This window comes from Patella vulgata, chromosome 6, assembly GCF_932274485.2.
Source record: "Patella vulgata chromosome 6, xgPatVulg1.2, whole genome shotgun sequence".
Classification (NCBI taxonomy): domain Eukaryota; kingdom Metazoa; phylum Mollusca; class Gastropoda; family Patellidae; genus Patella; species Patella vulgata.
This window is the reverse complement of record NC_065884.2, coordinates 22,979,588-23,000,696: the sequence shown is the minus strand read 5'-3', so window position 1 is coordinate 23,000,696 and position 21,109 is coordinate 22,979,588. Positions and strand designations below refer to the sequence as shown.

Here is a 21,109-nt window from a genome sequence, read left to right as displayed (position 1 = left end):
TGTTCGCCATAAAGGAGAAACTGAAATCTGCTGCAATCAAACATTTTTTTTATGGTGTCGTAAAGGAGGAATTGTATAAATATGTCTGTGTCTTCTATCTGAACCGATCTATTTCACTCTCACTGATTTTTATGTATTTACCCAATCTAAATGTTCTTTAATCTTGGCGGATGAGAGTTTAGGCCTACTCTTTCCGTAACATTAATATGCAAGAAGTAAAAACATTTTGTAGTTCTAGTCTGCCAATTTTGAAAGCAAATATATGTACAAATGTTTAAAAATAAGATCATGAATTTATTCATGTCTAGTAGGTTAATATTCATCTACTAGTAACATCAATGCTGATTGGTTAATCAAATGTCTGACGTCGTATGACCTCTGACGCGACCTATCGTTACAACCGGTAAGATCTACTTGTAGTGTAGTCTGGAGGTTGGGTGTTTTGGCTGAGAAAGTTCATCCAGATTTTCCGGCGTGGTTCCCCCTGGACGGAGGGCCTGACAAGGATAGCTGTCTAGTCCTTCGAATGATACGAAAAACCGAGGTCCCGTGTATACATTGAAATGCACGTAAAAGATCACTTGGCAGTTGGAATTCGATATAAGAGTAGGCGATGGTGGTGCTGCTGCCCGGGCAAAATTTCCCTCATAGCACACTGTATGGATTATGCCCATCTTCATTAGCCCAGCATAGGAGCAGAACAGTAGGACGTTAAACCCCAATTCATTTCATTTCATTTCTTGTAGTGTAGGCCATCGAAAGTATATAAAAAAAGAAACGAAATATAGATCTGTATTTTAATCAGATTGTAATTAACTTGAACCGTTCAATAAATTTGTGAAATCTTTAATAAAGCTACGTTTTCTGAAAAAGAAAAATTTGTGTGGATATTCTTAGAAAATTGATTATCATTATGTTATTTTGATTGTATGACGTTATCACATTGTTTACGTCATAATGTCCTATTATAGTCGAAGAAAACTTAATTTATGACAAATATTTTGTTTATCTTGTCGCTAATTTTAAGTGTAGATATCGTTTAGGAAAGCTCATTTGACCATCTTATCACTAATTTCGACAAGGTTCCTGTTTCTAACTAGCCAAACAGTCCTAGAAGCGACTTTTAAAACAATTAGATCACGCTGCAGCTTCTGCATTATCATTAAAATACGTCAATCTTTTAGAATAAAAGCCACGGTGGTTCAGTGAGTAAGACGTTAGCTCGCTAATCTGGTGGTCCTGTGTTCGATCTCTGTGTTGACCGAGAAAGTTCATCAGGATTTTCTGGCGTGGTTCCCCCTTGCTAGTGGTGCAGGACAGAGGGACTGGAAAAGGACAAGATAACTATATAGGAGGGGTCGACATATTTACATATTTGAAAAAAAATAAATTATGTTTTTGTGACTAATAATAATAGGTTAATGATATTAATACCATTAGAAAGACAAAGTATATATTTTCATTACATAATGTGTAGGTTCAATTTTTTTTTCAGGATATGTTCCAAATGTTCACCTTTCTGTTTATTCACTAACAACATCTTATAATGTCTGGAAAATTGTAAAAGATGTCTCAAAAAGTTTCTTCTGTTACTTTCTCTCTAGGAAGAGTAGAATAACCCCTTAAAGGATTCCCATAAAAAATATATGTGGGGATCAAAGCAGGAAAATGTGTTGGGTCATTTATTTTCAATTTTCGGGAGGTCTTCAATTTCCAAATTGCTTCCTACACTGTTTAAGGGGTTTTCTTTGATAGTGACTGTAGAATCTATCACAGATCACTGTTACAGTCCCTTTTATTGATGTTAAAATAAATAAATTAAACAGAACTATAGGTTGATATGGTGCTTTATTGTGACTCAAGAAAATGGCCCAATACAACTCCAATACAACAATGATTACATTATGCACTAAAAACAATGTTCATATAACATAGTTTAACATTGATGAGATGATACCCAAATAAATAGCTTGAAATTTCAAATATTCTTAACTCCCAAGACATGGCAGAAAATACATATAAAAATTCAGACCTTTGTAAAATTCATTATAGATCTGAATACACTAGGCAAGCTTTTATCCAAATCAGATACAAGAGTAATGTAGGGTGTCGACATCTCTGCCTTATACGAGTCTTGTCTACTATGATTTTTTTTATTTTTAAGTCAGATCAACTTTTAATAGTGCAACCATATTTTCTATATTCAGTCTTATTTTTAAGCAATTCTTCTTTTTAAATTTCTTTTATTGATAATTTTTATACTTTGTCTTAGATTTTACAACTTGAATTAAAACAGAAAATGCATTATCCTGTGCATGAAAATGACCAGCTTGACTGAAAGATATTTGAGGAGAATTATATACATACAGTAAATCAGTCATAATGTGTATTTCCCAATATAGTTATATGGCACTCTAGAAAAAAAAAACTGCCAGAAAAATGTAGAAAAAGATTTTGATTTGAATAAAATGGTAGTTTTGAAGATTTATGAAATTAAATATTTTGAAGGTATGAGGTACTTGTTTTCTAAAAATGTTGATATTATAATAATGTATATCATAAGTATATTACATAGTGACTATAAATGATCAGATAATCTAAGAACATAATTTAATATATATCACATATCATAATATAATAGTTTTTAAAAATGTATTGTTCAAAAATAATATGTCTACACTAAGAAGCAATGCTTAATTTATAACAATATTATATTTCAATATAAATACTACAAAAAATTGCACTCTTTTGTCCAAGTTCTTCATGATTTCCACCTATTAACAAAGAGAGATCTAGAAAAAAAATGACAAACTATTTCAGTAGGAGCAGAGGACATTAATAGACCATTCTACTTTTATCTTAGATTTATTCAGTGACATAAATTAATGTATAATGTATAAGATTGTAATTCAACTGACACTTGTTTGCAAGTCTTTAAAAAGTTTTCATACCTTGAACAAAAACCAACATACATTGTCGCAATGAAACATGCAGCCACTAGCAGCGAAATTGTCCAAGCATACAGATTTCAGACTTGGTCATGATTAAGTTTGTATGGTGCTAAAGGGGAATAACTCTGAAAGTTATTATTAAAGTCTAGAATATCAACAGGTAACCAGCATAAATTTCAGGAATATAGGTTTAATAATTGCAGATTATACAGTTCTAACAACAACATTTTGTAGTAAAAGAGGTTATTATCAAAAAATGTTGAGAATCAATAGATTTCTTCATTTTAGTAAGATCAGTGATTCTCAACCAGTGAGATCTTCCCAAGTGTGCTGCGAAATTTTTAACGGCACACTAAGAAAATGCGAAAAACCATGTGATCCCAATTTAGTATTCACTGATGTCTACTGATAAGTTCTTAGCTGTGTTTTCTTTATTTAGTTTGAGTCATTCTACGTGTCTATGACTAGTCTGTGTCTACGGTTGTATGCGGTCTATGACTTGCCATGTTTTTATTTTTCAAAATTCAAATATTTTTCATATATATTTAGCCAGGTGTGCCGCAATTTTTTCATGTGTTCCAAGGTGTGACGTTGGCAAATAAAGGTTGAGAACCACTGCAGTAAGATAGACAACATATATCAATTGTTGCCTATATTGTGCTAACAACAAGAAATGTGAATTACAGACCAATGGACAGAGACGGTCGACGGCAATATAAAGTGTGGGTGTTTAATCATATAAGCTGCTAACACTCTTAATTTTGTGTCTTGTTCTATCAAAATATATGTGGAAACATTTCCTTACATTAAATATTTTCTTAATTCCATCAACAAATTTTTGTTTATGTATATATTTTTAAATTAATATATAATCACTGATTAAAAATAATATTTCATTTTTCTTTCAATACATTTTATATATGTATGTTGGAATTGATACAAATTTTATATTTTATTTACAATTATATTGTGTCATGAAATATATAAATTGTAGAATGTTTGTATGTATTGTGATGAATAGAATTTTTAATGATACTATAGAATATCTAATTATTATCAGAAACTTTTTAAGATGTGTATATTCAATATACACATATAACTCATGACCCATTTAATAATACACCAATAGACCTACATATGTTTTGAAAATATCTTGTTGTCTACTTTGGGCTATATTTTGGTTTGATATTTTTTTTCCATGTAATATATATTTAACTCTTTTCTTCCGAATTCAATATGTTCAATAACAGACATACGTAATAGATGATTATTTAAAAAGATTATCAAAAGGCAAACAGTTGCGCTGCAAAAGGTTCTGGGACCATTTGTTTTGGGACATACCAAGCAGAGCATTAAAATAAAATTTACAGAATAATAAAGAGGACATTATTCATGTTAAATGTCATCATTCTCATTCCCGGTCCCTGTGATCTGGCAACCCATCTAATCTCCAATCTTATTGTTTGTTACTGTATTCATATATCTAACTATGCATAATGCATTGAATTCTTGTTATCTGTTATTTAATTTTCCTTATCAAATAATGTTTAGAAAGAAAAGAAAAATCTGATAATAGATATATGACACATATATCTAGAAAAGTGGTTTTACATTAAAAAGGGTTTTATTATATAAAGACCTTCCAAACAAAATAGCATGTGGACATTGACAAAACTACTATCTGTTACGAAATTGTGTGTTTTAAATTTGTATTTAAGTTTATAAACACAGAACAATCCAGTATAATTTAATTAATAAATAAACCAAATAAGCACACAAACTGTAAAGAGTGCACTTATTGATTCACCTCTTGAAAATGGAATCCTTCCTTTGAGAAAATGATCTATTCTGGACTTTGAAAAACACCCCTTTCATATTATAACTCCTGTCATTATTTGATTTAAGCAATGATAAACCTGCTCAATTCAGATTAGAATAGCATTCTTCCAAAAGTGCACCAATTCAATTGGTAATTTTTAGTTTAAGATTTCAGAAAGGGTTTACAGCCATTTTGTTTGGTAGGTACTAATATCCATCAATCAGCCAATAACTGTATAATAAAAATATATATATATATTCATTTAAATACAACATAACAAAGCCGACTTCAATAAGCTAACAACAATAATCAACAACACATTTTATCATTTCACAAGGCAAAAACTTGGATAAAACATTTAATAATCTTAATAACGACACAAAAATAATATTATTATAATGCCATCTGAATTGTCTTTAGGGAATATAGAGTTTCTGCGTATGTATGTGTGTATGATAGCGCTTTTCATATTGTATGATGAAATTCGTGTATAACAATATCAGTGTAAGAAGTTTGTACATCAGAATATAAATGATTAATTGAAATTTGATATGTATGATTTGACAAAAATGAAAGTTGACCAACCAGGTATAATATACAAAGTCCATATAACAACATAACCATTAAAAAGATTTACACCTAACTTTTGAATGATACTTTGACAACAAATTCATTTTAAGTTGAAAGTTTATAACAGGATGAGTGAGTTTTTGGCAACGATTGCGTATAGATATTTTAACTGAATAAAAGTTTTTGAAGAACACATGGGTGTTTAAACTAGCGTCATTCACAGTGTAAACGATAAAACAACCATCTTTCTTCTTGATAACAACAAGTAAACAAAACATAAACCACATTATTATTCTGCCTGCTCAACAAGTTTCTTTTTCTCTTTCTGTTTAAAGCTTCCGGTTCTATTTTTGGGTGGCAAGTTATTAGCTGAGGAGTGTCGCATACGGTTGCCGTTGGCAATATTTTTGTCGGAATTATGATTGTCTTTATCAGTTGGGGAATGCATGCTGCTGACACTCAGGCTTGACATGGAGCTTGAGAGGTTTAAATTAGATGAGATTCCAAGGTTGCTTGGATAGGGGTTAAGAATGTCAAGGTCATCACCAGGGAGACACGATTCCACCATCATGGCCTTTTCCAGACAATTGACAAATAACTGAGGTGTATCACTACTACCAGCATTCTGAAATTACAGAAAAAAATTGTCACTAAATAAACACAGACAAAAAAAATGCACTTCATAAAAACATTGCTTTTAATTTTTTTTTCATTTTTATAAAATTTTCTTTACAAAATCAATTTTAATAAGAAATACCTTAGTAAATGTTCCTGCAAATCTCCATAAACCACCAAACCCAATACCTAAATGAATGAAAAGCAAATTAAAAGAAATTTATCAACAATAAAATTGAAAATATTATCAGATATATTTACACTCAACTATATACAGCTTTACATTCCAGAAGTGTAGATATATGCTCAGACAAGTGTTAGAGAGTAATAGAATGAATGAAGATCGGAGAGAGTAATATAATTTAGATCATTGCTGCATTTAATTCCCTTTTGGCAAAGTATGAACAATTGCAGACGAACCCTCTAAATGAGTTATGTAATCTTTGTAACTGTTTTGGCAATCCTTTCCTAATGACTCACTATTTTTTAGCTGAAACCTTCATACAAAGTAAGTTTTTCGTATAAGGCGCTTTGATTTGCATACTTAAACTCCTCCTTAATAAAAAAAAAAAGAGAAATATTAGGGAATCTTACTTTGTAAATAAGAGAGAGATTGTGTGGCATCTTCACAGGCTATCATGTTTTGTATAATACTCTGTACCGCATTTAATATAGCCTGATCATGACACAGCGATAATACATTATTAATTTTAGCATCCAATAAACTGTGACTGAAAAACAAAAATAATAAATATTATCAAGTAAATAACAACACTCGACAACAAAAATGTAACACTGTACAAATGAAATGGAGTTTCACGTTCTAGTTTTCTTCACCAACTGGGGTAATGAACACAGGCTTACGCCATACATTGTACCATGGGGAAATATTTTCTGGGCATTGGGGGTACAGCGTACTCTTATTTCAAATGTGAAGAGTTTCTTTTACTTGCACACCAATATGTGCCTTTCGAACAACTATACGTTATCCCTTGCCAGGCGCTCCGTCCTGCACTACTGACAAAGAGGGAATCACACTGGAAAATCCTGATGAACATGGGACATCCACAGCTCATAGATACTATACAATTTGCATATTATACTACATTCCTCTTTTAACAAGCAATAACACTACCTGTGCAGCATTATCCCAGAAAACAAGCAACAGTGAGGCTGATGTCCCCTCCCGAAATAAATAGATAACACATTAATTAATTGCATGTTTATCATTTTTAAAAGTATTGAACAATCAAAATGATTATCAACTATACACTAAGTTTCATCACTGTCTATCAGATAGAATCAAAGTCAAAGAAATTGCTTAGCTCTGCTTAGGTTTAGCGGGAAATGTTAATCATTGAACTCAGTTAAGACATTCACCTAATATCAAGTTTAAACATACTACCTCAATTAAAAGCAGAGTTGTTATGTTCCAGAGTCTTGACCAATTAAAGATACATTATGGGAGATTCGATAACGAGTTGGCAGTTCTCACTATAATAGTTAAAATCTAGATAACGTAATGGCAATTTGCTGAAAATTTCATTCAAATTGATCCACTATGAACCGAGAAAGACCTGCAATAGACAGATTTAGCTCTTGCATAATGTATGTTTAAATTCCTCATTGCTCCTTAGCCTTTTAAGCAGAAAATTCTCATCAAACTTAGTCAAGGTAATGATATAATGAATCTATACTCAGAGTTTCATAGCTCTCACCTAATTATAACCAAAGTTATCATGCCCAAAAGCATCAACCAATCAAATTGCTTATCTCTGCTTACAGTTAGCAGACAATGTTCATCATCCAACTACATCAAGACATCCACCTAATAAACACCTACTCCAAGTTTGAACATTCTAGCTCAATTAGAACAAGAGTTATTGTGTCCCAAGGAGTGTGACGGACAGACAGACGAACCCATTTTAATAGTCCCCTGTTTTCTTCGAAAGGTGGGGACAACTAATTCTTTATATTTAAAGTCTTATAATGTCAAGAAAGACCAATGCGTATTGAGTTCGATTTGTGGTTGTATATGTATAATTTTGGATATATATGTATAATTATATATTATTCAATACATGTGTATACTAACATGACTGGAAAAACACGAGGGAACACAACAGAAGCTTCTGCTAAATATTCATATAAAATTCTAGTTTCATTTTCATCTGTTGTATTTCTAACAAGGGTAGCCTAAAATAAAATAGAATTATAAAACAGGTCAAGAACATATAAATCACACTATGATATTGGGTAGTAATTGGACATTTGTTAACAAATAACATTTTAAATGTTTTCAATTCGTTAAACAATAAATGTAAAAATTCTGATATTTCAGAATTCCAAATATTTGATGTTTTTCCTATTCAAAATGATACAGTGGAATCTGTCACATTCGGCTTCTGAATAGAGAGAGAGAAATGGGGTTTTAACATCCACTCAACACAAACTAGGTCATTTTGGAACTAACATGTGGCTCAATTTTATTTCAATAATTCGCTTGTGCGTTGTGGTCTTTAGCAGTGGGAGGAAACTGGAGGACCCGATTTTTTTTTCTCCTTCTTACGTCAATGTGCAATGTTTTGAATAGTCGGTATTTGGAATATTACACATTATGACATCAATTAGCGGTCCCGTCACACAAACTGCATTCAATTTACATTCTACAATTTGACCGTTAATCAGTGGGTGCTAACCTACAAAAGATTGACAAGCAATAACCAATTATTCATGAGATTAAAACCCTGTCATGAGATTAAAACCAAGTCAGTATTTGCTGATTACCATGGTAATTAAGATGTCTCAAAAGTCGTCTGAAAACATTCTCAATGTTTTAACTAGTGCACACATGCATTCTGTATCTCTGTTGACAATCTCAACAGATTTTCTCGCACGTGTTCAAGATAGGTTGCCAGGAAATGAAACATACGCCCACAGCAGCTAAATCGTCCAAGCACTCGACAAAGGTCGCATATTTATTCATTTGTAGGTAATCGAAGGCATTTACAAGACCATTTCATACATATCAGATTATAAATTTTGTCGTTTGAGGGTTCAAAAGGTTATGCAAACTGAAAAACAGGCCTTAAAGTAACTAAGTCTCTAACTCAATATCATCCAAAGTCTTACACTTTGAAAACAGGAATTATTTGTCAATTCAAATCAACATTGATGTTGTGATCTTACCGGGAAAAGGTAGGCTTCTGATATCCAATATTTAAGACAAAATAAACATTTTACCATTGGTACACGAATCGTGTAACATAGTGCGTTTTAGTGTCATTTGTAACAAGTGACCAGAAAGAACGAGGCTAGACATATTCCATAACTCCTGTCAAACGGTGACACCACATCTTATCTGGAGAGCATGCGCAATAGACTGGAATAACCAGACGCTAGAAATTGAGACTCATTATTATATGCGTTGCGACCCATTAGGGTCAATTTCTAGGTCCCAAATATTAACGATTTAGCTCCTTTAAGTAATTAGTAATAGTCTTACTAATTCAGAGTGAAACAAGTGCCATCTAGAAGTAATGGATGGAAATTGCTGAAATTCAATAGGATTCTTCCTTTCATACAGATTGCAAGATGATAACTTTTGTTGATAGAGAATTCATTGGGTTCAACAAAGTGAAACAAGGGGCATGACTCTAGACACAATTAACGGAAATTGCTGAAATTCAATAGGATTCTTCATTTTACTAATTTAAAGGATGCACATAAATTTCATACAGATCGGATGATAATTTTTGTCATTAGAACGTTCACAAGGTGCAATAAAGTGAAACAAGGCCCATAACTCCAAAAGAAATCAACGGAAATTATTGAAATTAAATATGTTTTTTCATCTCAATAAAGTAAACAACATATATTAATTTCAAAACAATCAAATGATAAATGTAGAGTGTTCACTAGAAAGTGTGGATGATGGACTAGCAGCACGATGGATCGTCGGATGGATGGACAGGGGTGACAGCAATATACAACCACATTTCTATGTGGGTGTATAAAAATGGATTTTAATCACTGCAGATCTTTGTCTTTGAATTTGGATGTATGACTGCACAAATAATATCTTTTATAAAATTACGCCAACTATATTTAGCATTATCTCGTAGATCATTATATGTGCTGTACTGATGTCAAACTGTCGGCGACATGCAATTCCAAAATTGGTCATCGATCTATTGTGTACATTCTGGTATTGAGTATTACATCAAACTGTGTAATACTGCATATTTTAATGATCTCCTACGATGTCGGAAGTGACAGATTCCACAGTTTCTCTTTTTTTACTTACTAAGACAGTTAAAACCAAAGCTTGGGTAGGGTAATCATTGAGAACTTCAGGGTCTAAAAGGACATTATTTTCATTGGACACTGAACTGCGACCACTTCGGGGTTGGGGAATAACTTTTGCTGTTTCTATTTTTTTAGTTCCAGGAGTGGGAACAGAACTACTTCGCACTTTAAATGGTGGTCGGGAATTAGGTTCTGAGTCTAAACTTCTCCAAAATTTTGGACTGCTCGCCTGTAAAAAAAGATATATTACTTTTATGAACAGTGAGAATAAAATTAGCATAAGAGTTATTAATATTATTAAACAAAATATTATCTGTAAACACTACTCTAGTACTATCAAAAATTCATTAACCATGCATGTATTGCTATTGTAGTACAATGTGTATGTATATGAATGCATTATAAAGCAATTGTTATGTGAATTCTTTTATGGATCCTACATAAAACTATGATCACTTGTGAGTAATTTTATAACTTTGTATGCGTTGTCTAACAGATAAACCTGTAGCTTTATCTAGAATTTACATTTAACTGTACAATAACATCATTCTGGTTCTCAGACAATCCTTCAAAACATTGGATGGATCAGGGAGGTCTTTACTTTGTCAAACGATCATCTGGTTATCTCATCATCTGTTTATTCATACTGTTAACATAATTACTAATTCCTGTGTTACATATCTTCACTGTGCAAGTTATGACTTTCAATAACCTTTGTCCGGGTTTTGTAGTCGGGAAATATGAACATGCAGTAATCAATGAGGATGCTTTTATCAAGTTGACCTATTTTTGTGACACAGTGGTTTCTGAAAACCAGGATTTTTTATTTTGTATGGCCTTACAAAGAAAAGGAAATATTAAAGGGTGTATAGCTCTATTCTTTTGTACCTTAAAGGGACAATAACACTCTTGCTGGCTTGAAAGCTCCAGAAAATAAATAATATCTCTATCTAAGTACTAGATGTTTAAGTGTCCTACCTGTTGTGTAAATTATCCATTACATCCTATTTTACTTGTCCAGAGGGTTCGAAAGTATTTTAAATCGAAGTTTCATTTGAAAAGGTTTACGTTAGACGTTTCAAACCATTATGTTGAATTTTTCAAATTTTTTAAATAAGGTGTGTTAAGATGAAATTTGTATCATCAATTAATTGAAATATTCTAAAATAGTACAATTTGTTGACCAGAATAAAGATTGGGACATATTATTCAGTTACAACAAGAGTGGTATTGAGCCTTTAAAATAGACGAAAATGTGTCACAAAGTACATTTTAATGTAATATGAATATACATAAACTGATTTACCTTCAATTTTTAAGGTTTTTTTATTGTCATTTGCAACTGGTTAGTCCAGTCTAAAAGTTTATCTTTTTGTCGTTAATGGATCTGCCATTTTTAATTACTTCTGCATTGATCTGAGGAATACATTTTGCTTTGTTCATCAAGCCGTCTCATTATAAATGCTGATTGAGACCTTTGAGAACCCAATGAAGGGAAGATGTTCATTGTGTTGTTAATATTGAATATAACTAGCCCATATTTTCACAGTAAGATAACCATGAATATTGATTGAACTGGACCAATTCTGAAGTTTAATTCGTGTTTTTAATGCCGAATATAAGGGATAATACTGAGTTAGAGCTGTACATCCTTTTAAGTTTCTGTGTATAGTTTCAAGACACATGTGAGATGGTTGAGTAATTCTTTGAAAATTTTTAATAAAATACTTGAAATGAATTAAACTTAAACAAAAAATGTTACTACACTTTTTACATATAATCACAATATGGACAATATAAAAACAAAAGCATTATAAAATATGGGTATGGAAAGAAATGGTACTTGGAAGCCTTTCAGAGTAAGACTAGAATAATCATATTTGTTGGTTTAGGGCAAAACTTATAATTTTGTTTGAATTCAAACAATTACTGTGCATAATTAACAATCTCAATATTAATTAATTGTATATCTATAACTTAACCATCATGGAAGCAATGGCTTTAACCTTAAAATGGTGATCTCAAGATAATATGACAACTATATCCTATCACTATCAGTAAAATGATTGTAATTCTGGTCAATATTTATCCCACAATCGCCGTGCTATCAATAAGATGATATCTATCCCACAATTGCAGTGCTATCAATAAGATGATATTTATCATACAATTGCAGTGCTATCAATAAGATGATATTTACCAAAGACTTGCAGTTCTATCAATATGATGATATTAATTATAGGCTGGCACTCCAATATGATACCTATCCTAGAATGACAGTCCTGTAAATCAGTTTTTAAATCTAGATATATAGAGGGGGTGATAATAATTTTAGGATGGCGCTCCTATATACAATATTTATCCTAGAATGGTAGTCCTATACAACATCTATTCAGAATTGCAGTCCTGCCAGTAAGATGGTATTTATCTCATGGTGGCAATCCTATACATCAGTATATCCTATAGATATGGTGATATTAATTCTAGGATGACAGTCCTATCAATAAAATATTTATCCTAGAATGATAGTCGTATAAAATGGCAGTTCCATCTACATCTACCCTAGAATTTGTTTTATCAGTAAGCTAGTAATTATCCAAGGATGGTAATCCTATTAACCAGCCTATAACTTTGATCATAGGACAAAAGATGATAATTTACTTTAGGACAATCTCCTAACTAAGGCAATATTGACATCAGGATCTGTAACTAAGACGGTGATCTTTATCATTATATGGCCACCCTATCAGAAGGTATATTAATGAAAAGATGATGATGCGTATCAAAATAGAATGATATTCAGGATGACATTTAGAGCTTTCACATTTATTCTTAAAGATCCAAATAAATTGGTTTAATCCAGGACATGTTTCAGGCTACAGCCCTTCATCAACTGGTACAAAATAAATAATCCCTCTGGGGGGTATATAAAGACAGGATTTTTAGTGTGTAATTATATCCTCTTGATATAAACTACAAAGAAACCTTACACAGTTCTTCTACAATTACCTAGTAACTTTTCTATGGTGCAAAAAAAAAAGAACAGCTAACAAATTGTAACTGCATTAACATTTGAATTACACTAGACCTATGCTTCAATAATCATATACAGATGCATATAATAACTTACCAACTGAAAGAAAATATATAAAGAAAGAAAGTGCTTCAATCAATGATAATGAGTAGTGCAGTTTTAATATGAAGCTATTTTTTTCAGGAAGGTGTATTAGTGCAAGGTTGATATCTATTGGATCATACAGATACAGGGATATTTAAAGTGACACTATGCAAATGAAAATATCAGTGACCAGATTTAAAAATTAATACCGCTTTTGTATCAAATAATTCAAATTCTGTACTGACATAAAATATCTTTAACTAAGCTTATAAAAATAACAACCATGACTCGTCTTAAGATATATATACTGACTTTAACTTTGAGTCTGTTAATATACTGTGTTTTACTTTCGGGAACTGAATGTATTTTGATAAATATTTTCCAGAAAATTAAACAATTGTATATTAAAAATAGTAGATATATTTTGAGGGCACTGGACATAGTGTCACTTTTTAGATAAAAAGTATAAAGGATTTAAGGATCTACCAACAATAGATGAATTTTAAAATATTGAAGACATATAGCCCATAAACCAACAAATAAAACATAAACTAGTACTACCTGACTCTGACTAACTTGAGCACCTTTCTGTAATTTGGCCGAATTGACAGCATTTTGATCTAAATGGTCCCAACTTTTCTGTCGTCGAGGAGTGTTGGTTGGAGGTGGTAGGACCTGTGAAGGTGTAGGTCCTGCAGGAGGCGTAATAGGAGATGTGCCTTGAGCAGCATTATTTACCTCAGCATTAAGACTGTCATTTGATGTGGATTCTGAGATCATGTAATTTGGTGTGCGATGTTTTAAATGACATCGACTTCTGACTTCTTCTGACACGGACACAAGCGCTGTAAAATAAAATTACCAAAACAACAATTAATTCTGTTCATTTACTTTTATTTTAATTTTTCTTTGAATTTATATTTTAAAATGTTGCAATTGAACTGCAGTCTAAGCATGAAAAGTTAGTTTTCCTTTCAATTTAATAACTTTCCCTGTGTTGGCTATTAGAAACAATTTTCCCCGAGAAGTAGGAATTGGGCTTGGCAAATCTTGGTACATGATTATCACATTAATACATAGAAACTTTTTAGACAAACCTGTGGGCAAGACATATTACACATAAGACACAGCAAGCAACAAACCATAAAAGGCATTGTTTTTGTCTCTCTTTTGTTCGTTCAGTGTAATGCACACAGTAACACATTTTAGTTGCATTTTTTTGCTCATATTTTTTGATATAGACAGATTTCACTCAGAGTCATAGCACACCACATGGCATAGGCTGGTCTTCATTATTAGCCTTGCTGGTACAGAAAAATCAAAGCCCATTTCATTTCATTTATAATGGATTTTTTTACATTAAATGGCTTTTAACCCATTGTAATTTGACACACAGAAAAGGCTTGTGAAGTTGTGTTAACAGTGTATAAAATGGAATCAAAGATTGTATAAAATGGAATCAAAGATTGTATAAAATGGAATCAAAGATTGTATAAAATGGAATCAAAGATTGTATAAAATGGAATCAAAGAATTAGGGAAACAAAATGAAACTACATGTACTTTACAAATGATACTATATCATTGGTCCAAATTCAGAATTTGTTCATTCCAATAACAGCATCCCTCTACAGAATGCCAGCTTGTGTAGTAAATGAGAAGGGTAAAAACCTACCTGCTAAATATGGTACAGTATGTATGGTAACAACAAATTTATCTCTATTTGTATGTTTAACAGTGATATTTAACAGTTGATGTAGAACACGAATAGTACGAGATACAGTAGTAGCTGATGGATGACGAAAACCTACAAATACAATTATTTATAACCTAAATATTATACTAGGAATAGTAAAGATAAGAATGTTAATCTAACTAACAGCTCATTTTCAATTGATATATATCTCAATAATTCTAAACATATATTTCAATCAAAACTATAATGATGAGAAAAGACTGTTCGTCGAAAATAACTTGTTGATTATCTAATTCAGTATTCATGATAGTATGCAAGTTAATTGATATTATTTTTTACATATATATGTAAAAGAAAATAAATACATTTTCCACAAAAAAAATTTGTGTGTAAATTTTATATACCTTTGAGTAAATGTCCGACTAGAGCAAAGTTAAAGTTATTAATAAAGCCAAGACCCATGTCATGGTCTAATTGTTTGAAGTGCCATTCCAGAGGTTCTCTTATACCCATAACACATTCTTCTAAACTCTGAAAATATACAAAACACATAATTTTTGAGTTCAAGATTCCAAATTGATACAAATATACTCAAGAAGATTGATTAGAACAACTTTGTGAGAGGCTACCACAATAATATAATTGTATAAAGCATTTATGATATAGTGAACTCAAACTTCAACATCAGGTTATGGTGAATATACTCATGATAAATCATGACATACCATAGTTGGCAAGAAATCATTGACGAAAATTTAACATTATGTGGCTACAAGAAATCAAGCTTTCAAGGATAACAAGATGACTAGTCATCAACATCCCGCGCCCTTGCACTTGTTTGGAAGAAATAAGGAAAAATAACTTCTTTATGCTATTGGTAATGTATACATGTAGCTGTTTGTATTGTTACAAATTTTTGAGCCAATCAATGAAAGAATAGTACATTTGCCAATACCCAAATAACCTAGAACAGGAATCATATATCCTATAATTTATGCAATGTATCATTACGATTGTACTGCAGACATTTACGCTGGCATGTAAATGATTTAGTACAATCCTCACATTTATTCATCTTTCTTCCTCTCTGTAACAGTAATAAATGTACATGTATACAAGCAAGGTTTTTAAAATTAATGATGAATAGTTGAACAGGGTTCCTGCGGCTTCGTCAAACATTTTTTCAAGGATATTCAAGGATAAATATACGTCAAATTCAAGGATTTTCAAGGACATTTTTTAGCCTAAAGTTACAATTTTTCATCTTAAAAATAACCAAAACATTACAACTATCGTTATAAAACTTCTAATCTAAACGGGATTTTCATATCAACTTACTATTATTACCAATTTGAAACAAAATTAAGGATCTCAACTGAAATTCAAGGATATTTTCCTATTTCCGCGAAAATTCAAGGATATTCAAGACCTTGAAAATGAAATTTTAAATTTAAGGATATTCAAGGATTTTCAAGGCCCGCGGGAACCCTGTTGAATGTGTATTTAAATGAGTTTTATGAGTAAATGATTTACTGATGAGAAAATGGTTTATGAAAGCATAACAATGAAGTGGTAAAATATAGATATTCAAGTAACAATTATACAAAAAAGTGAACTTAACAAAATACAATATGTTGATCATGTTAGACTTTCGTAAAGTAAATAATGAGTGAATCATATACTATAACTGAAAAAAAATTGGTATTACAGGTGCACATAATGTAAGTTCTACATCCTCTTATTTTGAATTTCTCAGATTTGATAATTTTATGTGTTTCCAGAAATTCCTAAATAGCAAAAGGCACAACTAATGTAATAGGTTGATGTGTGTACAAAGTTTCAGAAAAATATCTTGAATAGTTTATGAGATATGCTCCGGAAACAAAATTGTACACCAAAAACTAAGTCAAATTTGTTTCCATGGAAACACACAAAATATCAATCCCATAAATTCCTAAATAGCAAAATGCACAACTACTGTAATAGGTAGATGTCTGTACAAAGTTTCAAAAAGATATCTTGAACGGTTTATGAGATATGCTCCGGAAACAAAATTATACACCAAAAACTAAGTCAATTTGTTTCCATGGAAACACAAAAAAATATAAATCCCAGAAATTCCTAAATAGCAAAAGGCACAACTACTGTAATAGGTTGATATGTGTGCAAAGTTTCAGAAAGATATCTTGAACGGTTTATGAGATATGCTCCGGAAACGAAATTAGACCGGACAGACGGACGTCCGGACGGACAGACCGACGGACGGACGAACCCCGTTTCAATATCCCTCCCTAACTTCGTTCGGCGCGGGATAAATATTCCAAGGTATCTACTGCCCTTGTGATTAAAAGTTATGATGATTATTTACCTGATGTTCAAACAATCCGATGTTATCTAATGTATGCAGATTCTGTTCTAATAATGATAAACCAGCAGCATACAGAGATACTTCGTCTAACTGTAATACAGATATAGCTACCCAAAACAAAAACCTGTGTATAGGAGAATCCTGAAAATACAATTGAGAGTTAGTATTTAACAAGATGTTGCCATGCAAATGAAATGAAATGAAATGGAGTTTAACATCCTACTGTTCTGCTCCTAAACTGGGCTAATGAAGATGGGCATATGCCATACAGTGTGCGATGAGAGAAATTTTGCAGCGGGACTACGGCCTACTCTTATATCGAATTCCAACTGCCAAGGGATCTTTTACGTGCATGCCAATGTGTACACGGGACCTTGTTTTTTTGTCCCATCGGTTTTTTGTCCTGCATCACTGACAAGGGGAAACCACGCCGGAAAATCTGGAATAACTTTCTCAACCAATGCAGGGATCGAACACCTGACCTCCAGGCTAGGAGCCAGCGTCTTACCCACTTAGCCACCTTGATCCCCCTGTTGCCATGCAAGATACACTACATTTTACAAAATATGGAGAAGACAAGCCAAAAAATGAGAGTGATTTTTGTACAATCAGGGGCCATAATCCAGGAAGTTCCGGTCCGATATGCACCAATATCGAAAGGAACCAAGATCTTTTGGATGTAAACATAAGCTTATATTTTAAGTTTCATCAAAATTGGATAAAATTTTTGACTTCTAGAGGTCAACAACCTTGGTATAACAAACTTTTACACTATTTGTGTACATGGAGCAGCCATTTTGTCGGGCAGTTTCGGGCGGATTTTCACGAAACTCGAATTCAACCATCATTAGGATGTAACGGTGATATATTTTATTTGCATATGAGGAGTGGCTTCGAACTCAACTGTCATTATGGTGTAACAGGGGCACTAATCCAGGAAGTTACAGTCCGATATATGCCAATTTCGAAAAGAACCAAAATTTTTGGGAGATAAACCTTATTTCAAGTTTCGTCAAAATCAGATAAAATTTGAGACCTGTAGAGTGTTAGCAACTCAACACATGACAGTCGTGTAGATGGATGAAGACTATATTTCTATCAATCTAAATATCTAAAATGTAGAACTTACTGATCTAAGTAAAGGTTGTAATCTTGTTAAACACATCACTACAGCTTCTATTAATGTCAGATCTGTATAAGATTCTAAAGCCTGAAACCATTTGTTAAAATATTATTCATAATGCCAACACTTTAAATCTTCAATATTATATTCATAGTACTGCCAACCAATGGTATCATCTAATAGACCTGTCAAATTTCCTATGTGCTGAGCCCATTTACTTTGCTGAATTCAACTTTATATTTTGTATTTAGGCCTGTGGTTTTGATCGATTTTGCATGATATGTATATCCTAATCCATCTGAATAACCACCAAGACATTTATTATTTAGAAACATCCCACTAGTCAAACTTGTACAGGGTCTGTCATTTCTTAGTAAGGAAAATTAAGAAATGAATATAAATATTTTTACATCAATCTATACTGACCTTCATCATTATTTTGAGTAATTGTTTTATTTCGGAGTCTGTAACAGTTTTACTGATACAGCCTAATACTATAATAGCTCGAGGCTGTAGTGCTGGGTTATACTGGAATGCAAATCTACAAAACAAATATATCATATTCATTTCAATTCAAATTTGAAATAGAGATTCTCAAATGGCCATTCATATATTAAAGCGGCATTATAGAAGATTAGATAAAGAGCTATAATAGTTTAAAGATAGGTTGCCAGGCAACGAAACATACACCCACATGTGTTGTCGCATATTTTTACTTTTGTTGATAATGAAACACTTATAATACACTAAAATCTGATTAAGAGTAACAACTCATTAAAGATACATTATGGGAGATTAGTTAAAGAGCTGGCAATTCTCACTATAATAGTTAAAAACTAGATAATGTAAAGGCAATTTGCTGAAAATTTCAGTCAAATTGGTCCACTGTGATCCAAGATTTTAGCGATTGAATATTGAGGCTAGCCTCAATCATCATTACTAAAGTCGGTAGGATAAAAAACATAGTCTCGATTATTCGCTTTTTGATTTAATTATGAATGGAAATCGAACAGCAAATCGGAATGTAATCCAATAAACATCACAGGCTAGCGATGCATTCGAGAGTTGATCATGGTATGGATAAGTTAATTAATGTCTAATTAATAATTTAGATAACATTTCAGGCCTAATGAAAGACCTGCAATAGGCAGATTTAGCTCTTGCATAATGTATGTTTAAGTAATTATCAGAAAATCATTAAAATTTGTTTGGCCCATGCTAATGTTTAGTATACAAAACATTTAATACCATGGATTTAGCTGTTCAAGTTACCAAAAATCATTGAAAATCAATATACTTGTTCATCTCAAGACCTTAAACTCTGTGCATCATTCAAAACAATTATATATATATTATGATAACTATGGATTGGTCTCTAAAGCATCCACAAGATTTTTCAAAGTGATCAAGGGCCATAACTCTGGCAGTAATTATCGGAAATCGTTGAAAATCAATAGGATTCTTCATTTCACTAATCTAAATAATGCATACAAATTCATACAGATAGGATGAGAAGTTTTGTCATTAGAGTGTTCACAGGGTTCTACAAAGTGAAAGGGCCATAACTCTTAGACATAATTAACGGAAATTGCTGAAATTCAATAGGATTCTAATTTTAATAATGCATACAAATTTCATAAAGATTGGATGATAACTTTTGTCGTTACAGCCTTCAACAAAGTGAAACAAGAGCCATAACTCTAGACATAATTTACGGAAATTGCTGAAATTCAACAGGCTTCTTCGTTTCAATAATGTAAAGGTTGCTCTTCAGTTTGATACAGATCGAATGATAATTTTAGTCGTTAGAGCATTCACAAGGTGCAAAAAGTGAAAAAAGGGGCCATAACTCAAGAAGAAATTAACGGAAATTATTGAAATTAAATAGGCTTCTTCATCTCACTAATATAAACAACATATATCAATTTCAAAACAATCAGATGATAAATGTAGTCTGTTCACAAGAAATTGTGGACGACGGACAGGGGCGACGACAAAACACTGTAGCCTCGATTGTCATTGTTACAGTTGTTATGATAATAAACAAAGTCTTGATTATCCATTTTTACGGTTAACTATTTGAACATAGCCATACAGTGTGCTATGAGGGAAATTTTGCCCAGACAACGGTGCTACAGCCTACTCTTATATCGAATTCCAACTGTCAAGGGATCATTTATGTGCATGCCAATGAATGTGTACACAGGAACGACTAGACAGCTGTCCTTGTCAGGCCCTCCCGCCCTGCACCACTGACACGGGGAAACCACACCGGAAAATCTCGATGAACTTTCTCGGCCAACACCGAGATAGACCAGCGACCCACAGGCTAGCACGCTTGTTTCCACAGTGGCTCCCCTTATCAATAAATAAATTACAGAATACAAGTAATATTTTACCTCTTGGCGAGGTCAGTCCATTGTTGTAACCAATCACATTGTGGTATATCTTTCATGCAGGCCTGTTAAATAGTAAGAAAAGAGAGTTACCGAAAAATAATATCAGCAAATAATTATATTCAATTTTACTTGTTTGGTTTAAA

At 32.2% G+C, this 21,109-nt stretch overlaps 1 protein-coding gene across 6 annotated transcripts in view; it reads right to left on the bottom strand.

The window, feature by feature from the left end:
* Positions 1 to 1,829: 1,829 nt before the first annotated feature.
* LOC126824754 (neurofibromin) overlaps positions 1,830 to 21,109 on the bottom strand; it is a 70,264-nt gene continuing 50,984 nt past the window's right edge. For 5 of the 6 annotated variants that reach the window (XM_050554113.2, XM_050554111.2, XM_050554115.2 and 2 more), the window contains 12 exons: positions 20,967 to 21,028; positions 18,994 to 19,108; positions 18,574 to 18,654; positions 17,445 to 17,585; positions 15,481 to 15,607; positions 15,056 to 15,187; positions 13,943 to 14,226; positions 10,262 to 10,492; positions 8,051 to 8,151; positions 6,550 to 6,686; positions 6,098 to 6,144; positions 1,830 to 5,965 (listed from right to left, as the gene is read on the bottom strand). In XM_050554113.2, the coding sequence (XP_050410070.1) occupies positions 5,630 to 5,965; positions 6,098 to 6,144; positions 6,550 to 6,686; positions 8,051 to 8,151; positions 10,262 to 10,492; positions 13,943 to 14,226; positions 15,056 to 15,187; positions 15,481 to 15,607; positions 17,445 to 17,585; positions 18,574 to 18,654; positions 18,994 to 19,108; positions 20,967 to 21,028 (1,794 nt within the window). In that variant the 3' untranslated portion in view covers positions 1,830 to 5,629. The remainder of the gene's footprint in view (positions 5,966 to 6,097; positions 6,145 to 6,549; positions 6,687 to 8,050; positions 8,152 to 10,261; positions 10,493 to 13,942; positions 14,227 to 15,055; positions 15,188 to 15,480; positions 15,608 to 17,444; positions 17,586 to 18,573; positions 18,655 to 18,993; positions 19,109 to 20,966; positions 21,029 to 21,109) is intronic. The other variant, XM_050554116.2, reaches the window with a different exon arrangement.